Raw genomic sequence first — 13,197 nt, 5'->3', positions numbered from 1 at the left:
AATTTTTTTAGAACGATTAGAAATTTTTTTTTTACTCCGAAAAATTTAGGCACTTGTCGATTTTCATTGAAAATTGGTTTTTCATTTTTCGTAAATTTGTTTGGCGCTGTACAGAAAAGTTGTTTAATACTTTTTTGTAGGTATACATAAACTCTAGATTTCTCCAAAATTTCAATGAGATACGTTCACTACTGCAGGAGTTATGGTCGTTTAAAAATTGGACCATTTTTATGAGGTTTTTCTTATTTTGCGGGGTCAAGGAACAAGTTTTCGGATATTTTTGGAACTTCTACATATTCTCCACTAAAATACGCGTAATTTGCATTTTTAAACATTAAAATCGTCCAATCCGTTGAGGAGTTATGACATTTTAAAGATTCGCATGAAATTTCGGGCAGACATTTCTAGCCTGAAAATTAGATTTTCGGTTAGGAATTTTTTTCTCGATAATGCGTAGGAATTCAAGGGTATGTCTATTCACCAAAAATGATTGTAATTGACCCCTGCAACTAAAAATAATTTTTCCAAAACGATTTGAAATTTTTTTTTCCGTCGAAAAATTTCACACCTTCTCGAATTTTTTTCTAGAAAGTGGGTAGGATTTCGGGGGTACGTTTATTCACCAAAAACGATTGGAATTGATCCCCGCAACCGAAGAACGACTTGTAATTTTTGAATTCAATTGTTAATAATTTTTTAACGAAGCCTCCATCAAAAAATTGGTATTCTTGATTTTCGTCTTATTTTGGCATCTAGAATCCCCCATTAAAATTTTTCTCAGCGGTGGACGATCACCCTGTATAATTCCTTTACGAATAAAGTCATAAAATGTGACAATAAAGTTTGATGAAAAATGACAATATATATTAACGTAAATGTTATGTGCTGATGATGAACTAGATAATATACAGGAATGTGTAATTGTTGTCAGATATGTGAAACTCGTCGACTTTGGGTTCGCCAAGCGTTTGGATCATGGAAGGAAGACGTGGACCTTCTGTGGCACCCCCGAATATGTTGCACCAGAAGTTATTTTAAATAAGGGACACGACATCAGCGCCGATTATTGGTCTCTTGGTGTTCTCATGTTCGAACTCCTTACGGGCACACCACCATTTGTCGGTAGCGATCCGATGAAAACTTATAATATTATATTGAAAGGAATCGACGCTATTGAATTCCCGAGATCGATCACACGGAATGCAACTGCTTTAATTAAAAAACTTTGCAGGTAATAATTTACATCTGCCAGTCAGTTGGAATTAAATATACGAATTAAATATATTTAATAGACCAACAACTTTTCGAATTGCTCTGCACAAACAATCGTAAATAAAAAGAAAGTAAACTATTTTTTATATTATCTATATTATCTATATTTATTTATTTTTTTTAAGGGACAACGCGGCGGAACGTCTCGGTTACCAGAAAGGTGGAATTAGTGAAATACAGAAACACAAGTAAGCATACTAAATTTCTAAATATAACTAAAAACCTCATTTGTTAACAATTATTTTCCCCCGTGTAGGTGGTTCGATGGTTTTAACTGGGAAGGTCTGAGAGCAAGGACACTTGAACCTCCCATCATGCCACGCATTCAAAGTGCCATAGACACGACGAATTTCGATGAATATCCGCCGGACTCCGATCCACCACCCCCCGACGACACATCCGGATGGGATAACGACTTTTAAGAATTGTGACTTTCTGTTTATCGAAACTGTTACTTTAAGAAGAAAGTTAAATGAATTCATATATTCAGAGGATCACAAGATAGTCAAATGATCGCTGAGAAACGTGACAGTCCATCACCTGCATTTATTCTGCAAGCTAATACCATGTGATGTGTAGATAATCGCCTAAAAGTAACATGGAATGTGTGCAAACGTGCTTGTGATAAAGATATTAGATCGTCGAAGAATTGAATTGCAGAGGTACCGCAATTCATGTTGCACCGCGCAGAGATTTATTACACCGGCAACAAATAGAATGCTTCTTCTATCGCGTTATCTATAAGGAAACATGAATTTTCACGACGTTTATCTGTACAGTGCGAAGTCAACGCGCGTTGAATTTAAAGAAATTCTTTCGCCCGCATGGTCCCGCGTTTTATGGAATTATAATCGAACGTATCGTCTTAAGATCCGCATGAATGCGTCAAGTGCCATACCTAACAGAGGTAAAGTCGGATACGACATGTGCGTGCAACGCCTCCACGCGGAACATGCTCGAAATGTAGTTAGCTTAACCGGAAGAGACATCTTGCCATCGGACGCAAAATGTGCATACGATTCTCGCGAAGTAAACTACGTCAGATTCTTCGCGTCCGGTTCATTGCTGTTTGAATCACTTTATAGTTTATTGTAACAGTCCTATTTTAATTAATTATGCGAGAAAGTGACCCCTGTAAATAAACGACTATAAATATATTAGGTAAAGCCCAATGTATATCGATATTAAATAAAGTTTTATTAATGCTAACTACTTTAGTTCACGTCGCTCACGGTAATGTACGCAATTACAGAGTCGGGAGGTAATTTATTGTTTTGTCATCACTTTTATAATTATTTAATAAAAGCACAGACGAGATATACGAGCAGACCTTACGCCTTATGGACTTTCGTGGCCCAAACTGACTGTCATACTGACTTGAAAATTGAGAGATGATTCCAGATGCAATTTGCATTATTTGCATAGTTACATTTAGAGTTGCGAATAACGAGAACTTTTCGTGTTTGCTTTTTCAAATTGCGAATAGTTTCTCAACTGACCGCCATTCATGGGAAGAGGGCGCTAAAGTCACCTTCGAATTTTCAGATCAGTATAGCAATCACATTGGACCACGAAAGTCCATGAGATGTAAGGGCTACTTGTATACCTCGTCTCCGGATGTAATGTCTACTTGTGTATCTTGTCTGTGATAAAAGTAATCCATAGTAACAATTACCATTAACCAATAAAGCAAACCTGACATTAACCAATAATCTTAAAGAACATTGGATAAATTGTAATTATTCGATGAAAAGTAACTTCAGCTTTTATAACTCTTTTTGAAACTTTCTCCATTTGTTATGATTAACGATTTGAATAGGAGAGTTGACTACAGTTCTTGGAGTCATCGATTTAAGTGAAGAAGATGCTCTAAAATCATTGATTTTTTATGAGGTTGGTATTTCAGTTCGTATAACACAAAAAGTCCCATTAAATGAGACCTATGGAATTATTGTAGCCTAAGGTGTTTTATAATGTTTTCTTTGTCTTCTCAGTGTCAAAAGCTTATTAATATTATAACTATGTAATTCACTGTATATCTATATATATCAAGACGACATCTACGATAAAACGCCCAAGTTTGTCGAGAAATAATTCACCTTTTTTCGCACTAGATGGTGTTCCAATTATTTACGATCGAAAACTAACTTTAATTTATTTATTAATGCAACAATAGAGTACTCAATAGTTTAGATCACTTGTAAATGCTTCACTATTAACGCCAATGGCCCAAACTTACCTAGAAACAGTCATATTCCTGTCAGAAGACATCGCGAACCTAATGCCACAGGTTAACGGTGTCTTCTGACAAGAATAGTGTCTAAATCTTGTTATTATTATAATAACAATGTAAAGCACTGTACATATATACGTCCTCCCTAGAACTAAAATAAATTTATACGCTTGGAATTTATATACACAGAATGTTTGTTATCCCCATTTTAATAACTTGTTGCTAGAAAGAGTCATTAGATCCCTTAGAATACAAAGTAACCGCGAGACAATCGTACGTTAGTCCCTTTGGGATTATGAGAATTGATCAGGACTTCTACACGTTGCATAAGGAATCCCATATGATTTTAACAATGGCCAGTGGCTCAGCTAGATTATAGTATTTTGATGCTGTTTTGTTGGTTCAAATAATTAAATATCGAGGCAATATATTGCATTGTATTTATTAAACGAATAGAGATCTTACATCTTAGGCTTACAAAGAAAGACATATTTGTAGTTTGCATGTTTATTTCGACAAGAACATGGTTTCACATCGCGTTAAGCATAATACACATTAACTTGAGACTATATGTACGTCAATCTAATTAGTAAACAGTGTCTAAAGCTTATTATTATTATAATAACTACAGTAGTGACTACATAAGTGACTGCAATGTCCGTTTAGTTTCTCCGTGATGCTCCCTGTGCATAAGTAAAGAAAGTGTGACCCATCGGTGGTACATGATTTGCACAGTCATCTACGGCAGAAACCCAAGTTTATCGTGGAATAGTTCGTTACTTTCAACGCTAGATGGCGCTTATTTTCCGACCTGAAACCCTCTGGTGCTGAAACGCCCAAGTTTGTCGTGGAATAGTTCGTTAACTTCAACGCTAGATGGCGCTTATTTCCGACCTCAAACCCCCTGGTGCTAAAACGCCCAAGTTTGTCGTGAAATAGTTCGTTACCTTCAACGCTAGATGGCGCTTATTTCCTAACTCTATGGCAGACTTTGTGCCAAATTAAATAGAGACATTAATTAAACATTAAACATTGAACAATTTATTAACAACAAATGTATATGAGGTTGTACGTCGAGAGCTTGTGACAGACTGACCTCAAACTTTTATTTTAATTAATAAAAAAGAATAAATATCAAACAAGTGAGATAAATATATAAATTTTCTTCACCAACAGTAACTCGTAAAAACCTAATTTTCGCAAGTTTGTCGAGAAATCCATTTAGCGTGGACGATACGAACTATTCCACGACAAACTGGGGCGCTTTAACACCAGAGGGTTAGAGGTCGAGAAAGAAGCGCCATCTAGCGTTGAAGGTAACGAACTATTCCACGACGTACTTGGACGTTTTAGCACCAGAGGGTTTGAGGTCGGGAAATAAGCGGCATCTAGCGTTGACGGTAACGAACTATTCCACGACAAACTTGGACGTTTTAGCACCAGAGGGTTCGAGGTCGGAAAATAAGTGCCATCTAGCGTTAAAGGTAACGAACTATTCCACGACAAACTTGGGCGTTTTAGCACCAGGGGGTTTGAGGTCGGAAAATAAGCGCCATCTAGCGTTGAAAATAACGAACTACTACGAAATTATTTCGGGTTGCTTCGGAGAATGGAGAAAGAGAGCATGTGTCAGGGCCAATCGTGGGGTGCCTCAGAAGTAAGATGTGATCCCACTTTTCATGAATCTAATGTCGAATTTTTTCGTTTTCATGTAAGCGATAATTATCGCCTAGATTAGTTTCTATTAATGGCTGTTACTTTTTCATTTAATAAAACAATGATTATATGCAGAAGTTACAGAAAACACTTGTTCATTCAAATTGAAAATCTTAACTACCGCTATATTTTATGTTCCGCACAGAGCTTTATAAAATGTTCTTTGAAAATTCGCAATATATAATAAAACATTCCCCATCACTAATGAAATAAATGTAAATTCTTCTTAACCTTTGACTATTCCATTTGTTGTTATTTTCTAAGTTTTCTCCTTATTTAATGATATTGTGATATTAAAATACTTAAATAAAAAGAATTTAGTTAAATATCGTATAATTTATAACGAATATTTTAAAATTCTATTAATAAAAATCCCTTATTTCTAATCTACTTTGTATTAATATGAAAATGTGCATATTTAATTTTAATTACTTATAAATTGTTATGTGTCAGCTGTAACATGATACAAAAAGTGACAAAATCTGCTGACCATTTTGATAGAAATAAACATTTCGTTCGTAGAAGAATTATATCGAATCAGTTATTTGGGCAACCATGTGTCTGTGTTTTTTGACAAGTTTGTAAGTTCTTTGTTTGAAGATTATATTTTAAAGTAAGTAACAAACAAATTCATGCTCGTTCCTCAAATTTATTGTTCTTCCTTTCTACATACTTAAATGATATCTTAAAAATAAATATCTAAGAAATATAACTGAAAGCTTTATTTATGCAAGTATTCCTATGGTGTGTGATTCTAAGAAAAAGATTTTAATATATCTGATACCCGATAATAACCTTCATATTTATATTTCATTATTTATAAATGAAATAATTTAGATGAATATTATTTATGTTTAAAATATTGAAGTTTCATTATGTTTATCGTCAAATAGATAAAAAATTTAGTTTTCTATTAATTTATAATTGAATAAATCAGGCATCTATACACGTGTCCCGATTTTTTTACTATTTAATATACATAATGTACAAATTTTGTTTAAATTTTCTAAAATAAATATACATTGTATACATCCTCATTGCACAATAAATTTTAGTAAACACACAGCATAATAATTATGAAAAATGTTGTATTAGATATAAACGATAATATGGTTATAAGAAAAGATATTCTTTTAAACAAGTTTTTAGTACACTGAACTTTCATTAACCTGTAAGCTTTTTTTATTAGTTTATCTTTATGAAAGTATCTAAGGCAACAAATAGCAGTGGCTATTGCCTATTTTTCTATGGATTTGCTCTTTTTATAAGTGCAATGAAACCCTTAAAAAATGCAAATATACTATTTTTACGTATATCAACTCCATTAAATATTTTGCGAAAAAAAGTATTCAAGAACAATCATTAGGGTGTCACTATATTCTAACACATCACATTTTTAATAAGTTAAATTTTAATTTACTGTGATGATAAATAAATTTTGTTGATTATTTGAGGTATTGCCTTTAAAAGGCTGAATGTTATTAATTGCTGGCGTATTATATGTTTGCAAGTATTTATGATTAATATGTGGAATATCTTTTACAAAGTAGCTTTAAAAATGATATTTTACAAAATATTAATTTTTTAAATATTATACCCTAATACATTTATACACAGAATGAAAAATAGAGATTAACGTATTGTTCAACTTTTCCCTTTATAGCTTTTTCTATTTATCGTCAAATTTTACATAGAACCAGTTCCAATTGCACAATGCAATCTTTATATTTATTACTTTTATTTATTTAAATTATGTAACAAATAATATTATTCTTAGCCGTTATACTGTGCTTTAACTGTTGTTTATTAGGTTCATCTATAAAAATTAGATAGGAAATATAAAAAATGGAACACGAAAAAAATAAAAAGATTGGCGTGGGAAGAGGAACTATCCTTTTAAAAATGTTAAAAGAGAAAGAGAAAGCAGAAGCAGAAGCGCAAGCTGCAGCTGCAGCAGCAGCCATAGCCACAGCCACAGCCACAGCCACAGCCACAGCCACAGCCACAGCCGCAGCTGTAGTTCCATCTTCGTCAATAGCCAGCGCTTCTGCTGTCGATGTTGTTACCCCTTATCCAATGGCAAAGGGAAGAGCTAGTCTGTTGGATGTAATGAAAATGAAGAAATCTGAAGTATTAAGCCCTACATCTGTACAAACTGTTGGTCAAGGTAGAGCATCTCTACTTAGCCGAATTAAAACTATAAGGTATGCGTTCAAAATATAAATTGAATTTTTTAATACTAAAAGACAAGTAGAATAATTCATAATGCACTTTCTTAAACCTAATCAAATTATCACTTTTAGTTTATTTTATATTATCTGTTCAAATAGTAAAATTAATAATACTTAAATGAAAAGCTTGCTGCAATAAATATGTACATCATTGTATAATTATATAAAGCACATCGTACAATTAAGGTGGCTTATATTTCTTATATTTCCATAAAATTTTCTACGTCGAAATAATCGTAATGTATCTTTACAGTTCAGTTGGACAACCCGTTGAACAGCCAAGCATCCCTGCATCATCTGGTGATGATGCAGGAGTATTAGGTAAATTGTCAGATATTACAATAGAAGAAACTTCTAGTAAAAAATATGCTGAAGATTCTAAGTCATCATATCAAAGAACTGAACCAATTAACCGAAAAGGAACTGGGGGAAAACCGTAAGTTAATATTTCTGGATAATACAGTAGTGCCCACTTAAGTGTCTGCGGTTATTCCCACCAATTCTTAGAAAAGCCAAGCGGCTTCCAACATCGAGTGTGTCGAGCATAACTTGACGCTAGTCGTTATTGATACATTGTATACATATATGGTTTCAGGTGCTAGCTGTTGTACCTCATTCGCACTTATCTTCTTTCCTTATCTCCGTTGAATTCTGAGAAGTAACCATGCCCACTTAAGTGACCGCGACCGGTCCCGAGCGTGGTCATTTAAGTGGACACTACTATATTTGCTAGATCTTTCTACTAACCCACCCAATAATAAAATACTTTTAATAAACCCTCTAGAGTAGAATTCAGTTATTATTTTTTCAATATATTTTAAATGGTTTTCTAAAAAGAAACTGTGTATAATTAAAGTTCTTGTTTGTTTAAACTTTTGGTATGTTGTTTATTAAAATAATGTAGACAATAAATATAGGAAAATTTAGTGAACACAGGCTCCAGTTTGGAAACATTGTGCTAGATTATTTCAAAATAGTAATAGAACGAATTAAAAAATAGTAATAAACTTTTAGGATTCAGTTAAGCGCAAATTATATAAATCTCAAATTAGAGCGTGGAAAAGGTTTATTCAATTACGAAGTGAAATTTAATCCTGACATAGATTCAAGGCCACTTCGTTCAAAACTTCTCAATCAACAGTTAGAAGTACTTGGACGAACGAAAATATTTGATGGTGTTGCACTTTATTTGCCTCAAAGATTAAAAGACGATGTAAGTAACAATAGTAATAACAGAAAATATGTACATAAATGTACATTACATACAATTTTTAGATAACTACTTTTCACTCTACGCATCCTATCGATCAATCAGTTGTAACGCTTACCGTAATATACAAGAAAGAGCAAAGTATGACTGAGAACATTTCATTTTTCAATGTTTTACTTGGTCGTGTTATGCGAGCCCTTAGTTTAGTTCGCATTGGTCGTCACAGTTTCAACCCAAAGGGTATACAATCGGTGCCACAACACAAATTGGAAGTGTGGCCCGGTTATGTTACGGCTGTCAATGAATACGAAGGAGGCCTAAAGTTATGTATAGATGCAAAGCATCGTGTCATGCGAACAGAAACAGTGCGTGATCTAATGTAAGATTCACAAATAATTTTGTTAAGTACCAGCTATTATAAAATGAATCTAATATTATTACAAACCACCATGATATAGGATTAAATTTGCGAATAAACCAAATTATCAAAACATGGTAATGAAAGAATTAATCGGTTTATCTGTTTTCACGAGATACAATAATAAAACTTATCGCATTGATGATGTTGCATGGGAAAAAAATCCAACATGTACGTTTCAAAAAGGAGATAACGAAATATCTTTATTAGATTATTATAAACAGCACTGGAACTTACAAATAAAAGACCAAAACCAGCCACTTCTAGTTAATTGCGCTAAAACTAAATTAAAAACTGGCGAAGTGAGTAATTTTTACAGTACACAACTGTACGTATGAATAGAAAATTTAAACATTAATCGCTTTAATTATGTAAATTTTAAATATAGACACAGGAACAATTGGTACTATTAGTTCCTGAGTTATGTTATATAGCAAGTCTTACTGATAGTATCCGTTCGGACTTTAGAGTAATGAAGGACCTGGATGTAATAACTAAAATGTCACCAAATGCTCGCCGCGATGTATTTAGACATTTTATCCAAGAGATACAAAATAACGAAATATCACGACAAATATTAGCTGAGTGGGGCTTACAATTGGAAACTGATTTAGTCGATTTCGCAGGAAGACTTCTCGAACCCGAAGAAATTATATTCGGAAATAATAGAAAATTTACACCTCCATCTCACAAACCTGCCGAATGGAGTTCTGCAATGTGCAGAAATGCTATATTACGAACTGTAAGTACTTTATGTGTGTATAATTTGGTAACATCACATTTTAATTGTATTTTTTTCATTTTTAGCCTAATTTAAATCAGTGGTGCATCTTATACTGTCAAAAAGATACAAGATGTACACAGGAATTTATTGGTATGTTCAGAAATGTGTCAAAAGCTATGGGTCTATCTGTTAAGGATCCAAACAATATTTGTTTAAACAATGATAGAATTGAGACATACATACAAGAATTACGTAGAAACATTAACAAGGCACTGAGTTTAGTGATCATTATTTTTCCTACAAATCGAACTGACAGATACAATGCTGTAAAGAGGTAGATCGCTATTTTGTACATTTTGAAATTATTATTTCCTATTGTAATTACGTTATTTATATCTCAGAGTGTGCTGCGTAGAAATGCCTGTACCATCTCAAGTAGTTATGTCTAGAACTATTAGTCGTGCTGACAAGTTGAAAAGTGTAACGGAAAAAATTGCTTTGCAAATTAGCTGTAAATTAGGCGGGGCACTTTGGGCATTGGCCATACCAATGGTATGATATAAATACTTATAACTTTAATTTCATTTACAAAAAATAGATATGAATACTAAATTTCAATGTATTAGGAAAATTGCATGATATGTGGGATAGATGTGTATCATGCAGGTGTTGGTCAACAAATGAAAGGAAGCGTCGCAGGTTTCGTAGCAAGTTTAGATAGACTACTGACAACTTGGCACAGTAAAATTTGTCTACAAGGTCGACATCAAGAATTAGTCGATATGCTACAGATCTGCTTAATTTCAGCAATAAAAGCTTACTACAAGGTAACTAATGATTAATATTGTATATGTATTAGAATTCTGCAATATCATTACATTATTTATTACAGCACAATAAACGGTACCCAGATCGTATTATTGTGTACCGGGATGGTGTTGGCGATGGCCAACTAGAAACTGTTACCAAATATGAAGTGAAACAGTTGTTAGCAACGTTTAAAAATATAGAATCAAGTTATCAGCCAACTTTAACTGTTATAGTAGTTCAAAAACGTATTAATACACGAATATTTGCAAAATCTGTAAGTTTGAAAAAAAAAAAAAATTTAATATGTCATACTATTTAATCATGCTAATTTATTTATGTACACTTAGCAACAAGGCCTGATAAATCCGCCACCAGGAACAATCGTGGATTCCAGTATAATAAAATCTGATCTTTATGATTTCTTTTTGGTGTCCCAGAATATACGAATGGGTACAGTGTCACCAACACGCTATATTGTTATCTATGATAATAAAAATATGAAAGCTGAACATATACAACGATTGACATACAAGCTTTGTCACTTGTATTATAATTGGCCTGGTACTATAAAAGTTCCAGCTCCTTGTCAATATGCGCATAAACTGGTTTCTCTTGTTGGACAAAATTTACAATTGGAGCCTCATCAATCACTTTTTGATACATTGTATTACTTATAAGGTATTACTATCCATGACTAATTGATCTTATTAAAAAGTTGTAAATGTACATATCATATAGTTAATACCAAAGATAGTACATACAATACACATTAGATATTTATTGAATTGATTAGTTACAATAGAATTGTTATGTTTATATACATATCTTCATCATTAATTCAGTTTCGAATACATTTGTCAAACAGTATTACAAAAAATTAATACATTTTTTTTTTATTCAGATATTTTTTAAGTTCATAGTATTTTATTTAAATAATAAATAAATTATACAACTACTATCTTAAGAAATCATGCTAAGTACACAAAAAGAATGTTCCATTAAGTTAATAAATACTATTATTTTTGTAATTAATATTTTTTAATAAAAACCTTAAATTTGCATAAACGTAAATAATTTTCGTTGAACATAAATTTAAATATTTTATTTGTATATGCATAAACTCTATGCATTTTTTTTTTCTTTTAAATAAAAGATAAATATTTTATACATTTCTAACAATTATTAAAATTGAAACTCTTAAACGAACGGTGTGAATCACATACAGAGAAACGTTGGTCGAGTACGAACTCTGGACCTTGCGTATGAATATCTAATATTTTAGCGGCTTTATCAAACGCGTACTTCACCTTAATCTACATATAACAGGACCATTGAATTACACAAATAAGTTTAACGGCCATGCTTGTCTTTTGATTTAATGTAAATTTAACCACAATTATGTTTCATTTTAATGTTATATAACATTACGAATCACTATTAGAAATTATATTTTTAGCAACACTGTTAAAAACGATTAGTATGACCGATTAGTGTAGTGGAATTTATTTATGTGATTACGAATGTGTTTACAAACGACCCTGCCGATGAGGATCCAATACCTAGAACGACGCGAACAAAATGCGTGTATCCATAGTCGTCCACCTTGACTTAAAAGCACGCATATATGTTCGTGCAAGCGCACGTCTCTATATTACAACGCCTTATGTCAGTGTGAGACATTAAAGGAAGCAGTGGCGTACTAAATATTATAATGGTTGAAAATTGAAACGATCTAAGTGCCGCGCATGTTTTCAATTGTGTTAATATGTATTTCTTACAGTTGTGTTAAGTCATTCATTGATCGATGCATAGATAAATGCATTACTGTTACCGATAGTATATTAAATTTCTTGTAACCATAAAAATAAAATGACCTTTGAATTCGTACACAGTTTCATTTACGATTAAAATTTATCGAAATTTAATCTTGATATACCAGCAATACAATTGTAATATATTTTAAATAATAAATGCTAAAACACATACAAATGAACTAGTATCTCGAATGTAACATGAAAACTTAAGAAATCAAAATAATTGTATTCTAGTTAAAATGAAACAAAAATATTTTACTATGGTTAACATTGCCAAAGTGCCAACTGAATATTTTATTACCAATCGTGAAGTACGTAAAATATTTCAAATATTTTATCTTGATGAAAACAAGGCTAAAATAACCTAAAAATCAAAGCTGGGTAAAATTTGAAATAGTAGTATTAAAAATATTATTTTAAAAAGTGTATATTAAAGTGAATACAAATAGAATAATATTTCAACTACAACACGAAAATTTAACAAATAATATAGTTTTATTTGAGTAATCTAATAAAGTTCTTTATTAGTAAAAATAAAGTAGAGGAAATACAAAGAAAAGTATCAGGTTCACAAACTGTTGCTCAAATCATATGCTTGCATTTGATTGTGCAATTCTTTCTTGCAACTTAATAGTGAAACTACATACGTATTTTCTTACAGACTCGAAGTGTATATAATTTAAATTATTACAAAGTTACGAAATCTACCACCTTTGAGTGTACAAAAATTGGAATCAGGCTGAACCTACTTTTTTTTTTCTATTTTATT

The 13,197-nt window shown here is 32.1% G+C and overlaps 2 protein-coding genes across 6 annotated transcripts in view; both read left to right on the top strand.

Moving 5' to 3' along the window:
• Positions 1–2,481, top strand: part of For (cGMP-dependent protein kinase for) — a 99,783-nt gene extending 97,302 nt beyond the window's left edge. For all 3 annotated transcript variants that reach the window (XM_076777187.1, XM_076777189.1, XM_076777188.1), the window contains 3 exons: positions 932–1,231; positions 1,398–1,460; positions 1,529–2,481. In XM_076777187.1, coding sequence (XP_076633302.1) covers positions 932–1,231; positions 1,398–1,460; positions 1,529–1,694 — 529 coding nt within the window. In that variant the 3' untranslated portion in view covers positions 1,695–2,481. The remainder of the gene's footprint in view (positions 1–931; positions 1,232–1,397; positions 1,461–1,528) is intronic.
• A 3,103-nt stretch (positions 2,482–5,584) lies between these two features.
• On the top strand, positions 5,585–12,545 carry Ago3 (Argonaute 3). Of its 3 annotated transcripts, none has more exons than XM_076778812.1 (12): positions 5,585–5,834; positions 7,032–7,425; positions 7,706–7,888; positions 8,467–8,665; positions 8,728–9,041; positions 9,121–9,382; positions 9,469–9,822; positions 9,888–10,138; positions 10,206–10,356; positions 10,431–10,631; positions 10,697–10,888; positions 10,962–12,545. In XM_076778812.1, the coding sequence occupies exons 2-12, from the start codon at positions 7,067–7,069 to the stop codon at positions 11,289–11,291; spliced, it is 2,796 nt and encodes a 931-aa protein (XP_076634927.1). In that variant the 5' UTR covers positions 5,585–5,834; positions 7,032–7,066; the 3' UTR covers positions 11,292–12,545. The 3 variants fall into 3 exon arrangements, with proteins under 3 accessions (XP_076634927.1, XP_076634929.1, XP_076634930.1); XM_076778814.1 differs by having other exon boundaries at positions 5,585–5,838; XM_076778815.1 differs by having other exon boundaries at positions 5,677–5,693; positions 7,051–7,425.
• Positions 12,546–13,197: the final 652 nt, after the last annotated feature.

Source organism: Colletes latitarsis, chromosome 11, assembly GCF_051014445.1.
Source record: "Colletes latitarsis isolate SP2378_abdomen chromosome 11, iyColLati1, whole genome shotgun sequence".
In the NCBI taxonomy this organism is placed as follows: domain Eukaryota; kingdom Metazoa; phylum Arthropoda; class Insecta; order Hymenoptera; family Colletidae; genus Colletes; species Colletes latitarsis.
The sequence above is the reverse complement of the archived record's forward strand: the minus strand, read 5'-3'. Positions and strand labels throughout refer to the sequence as shown.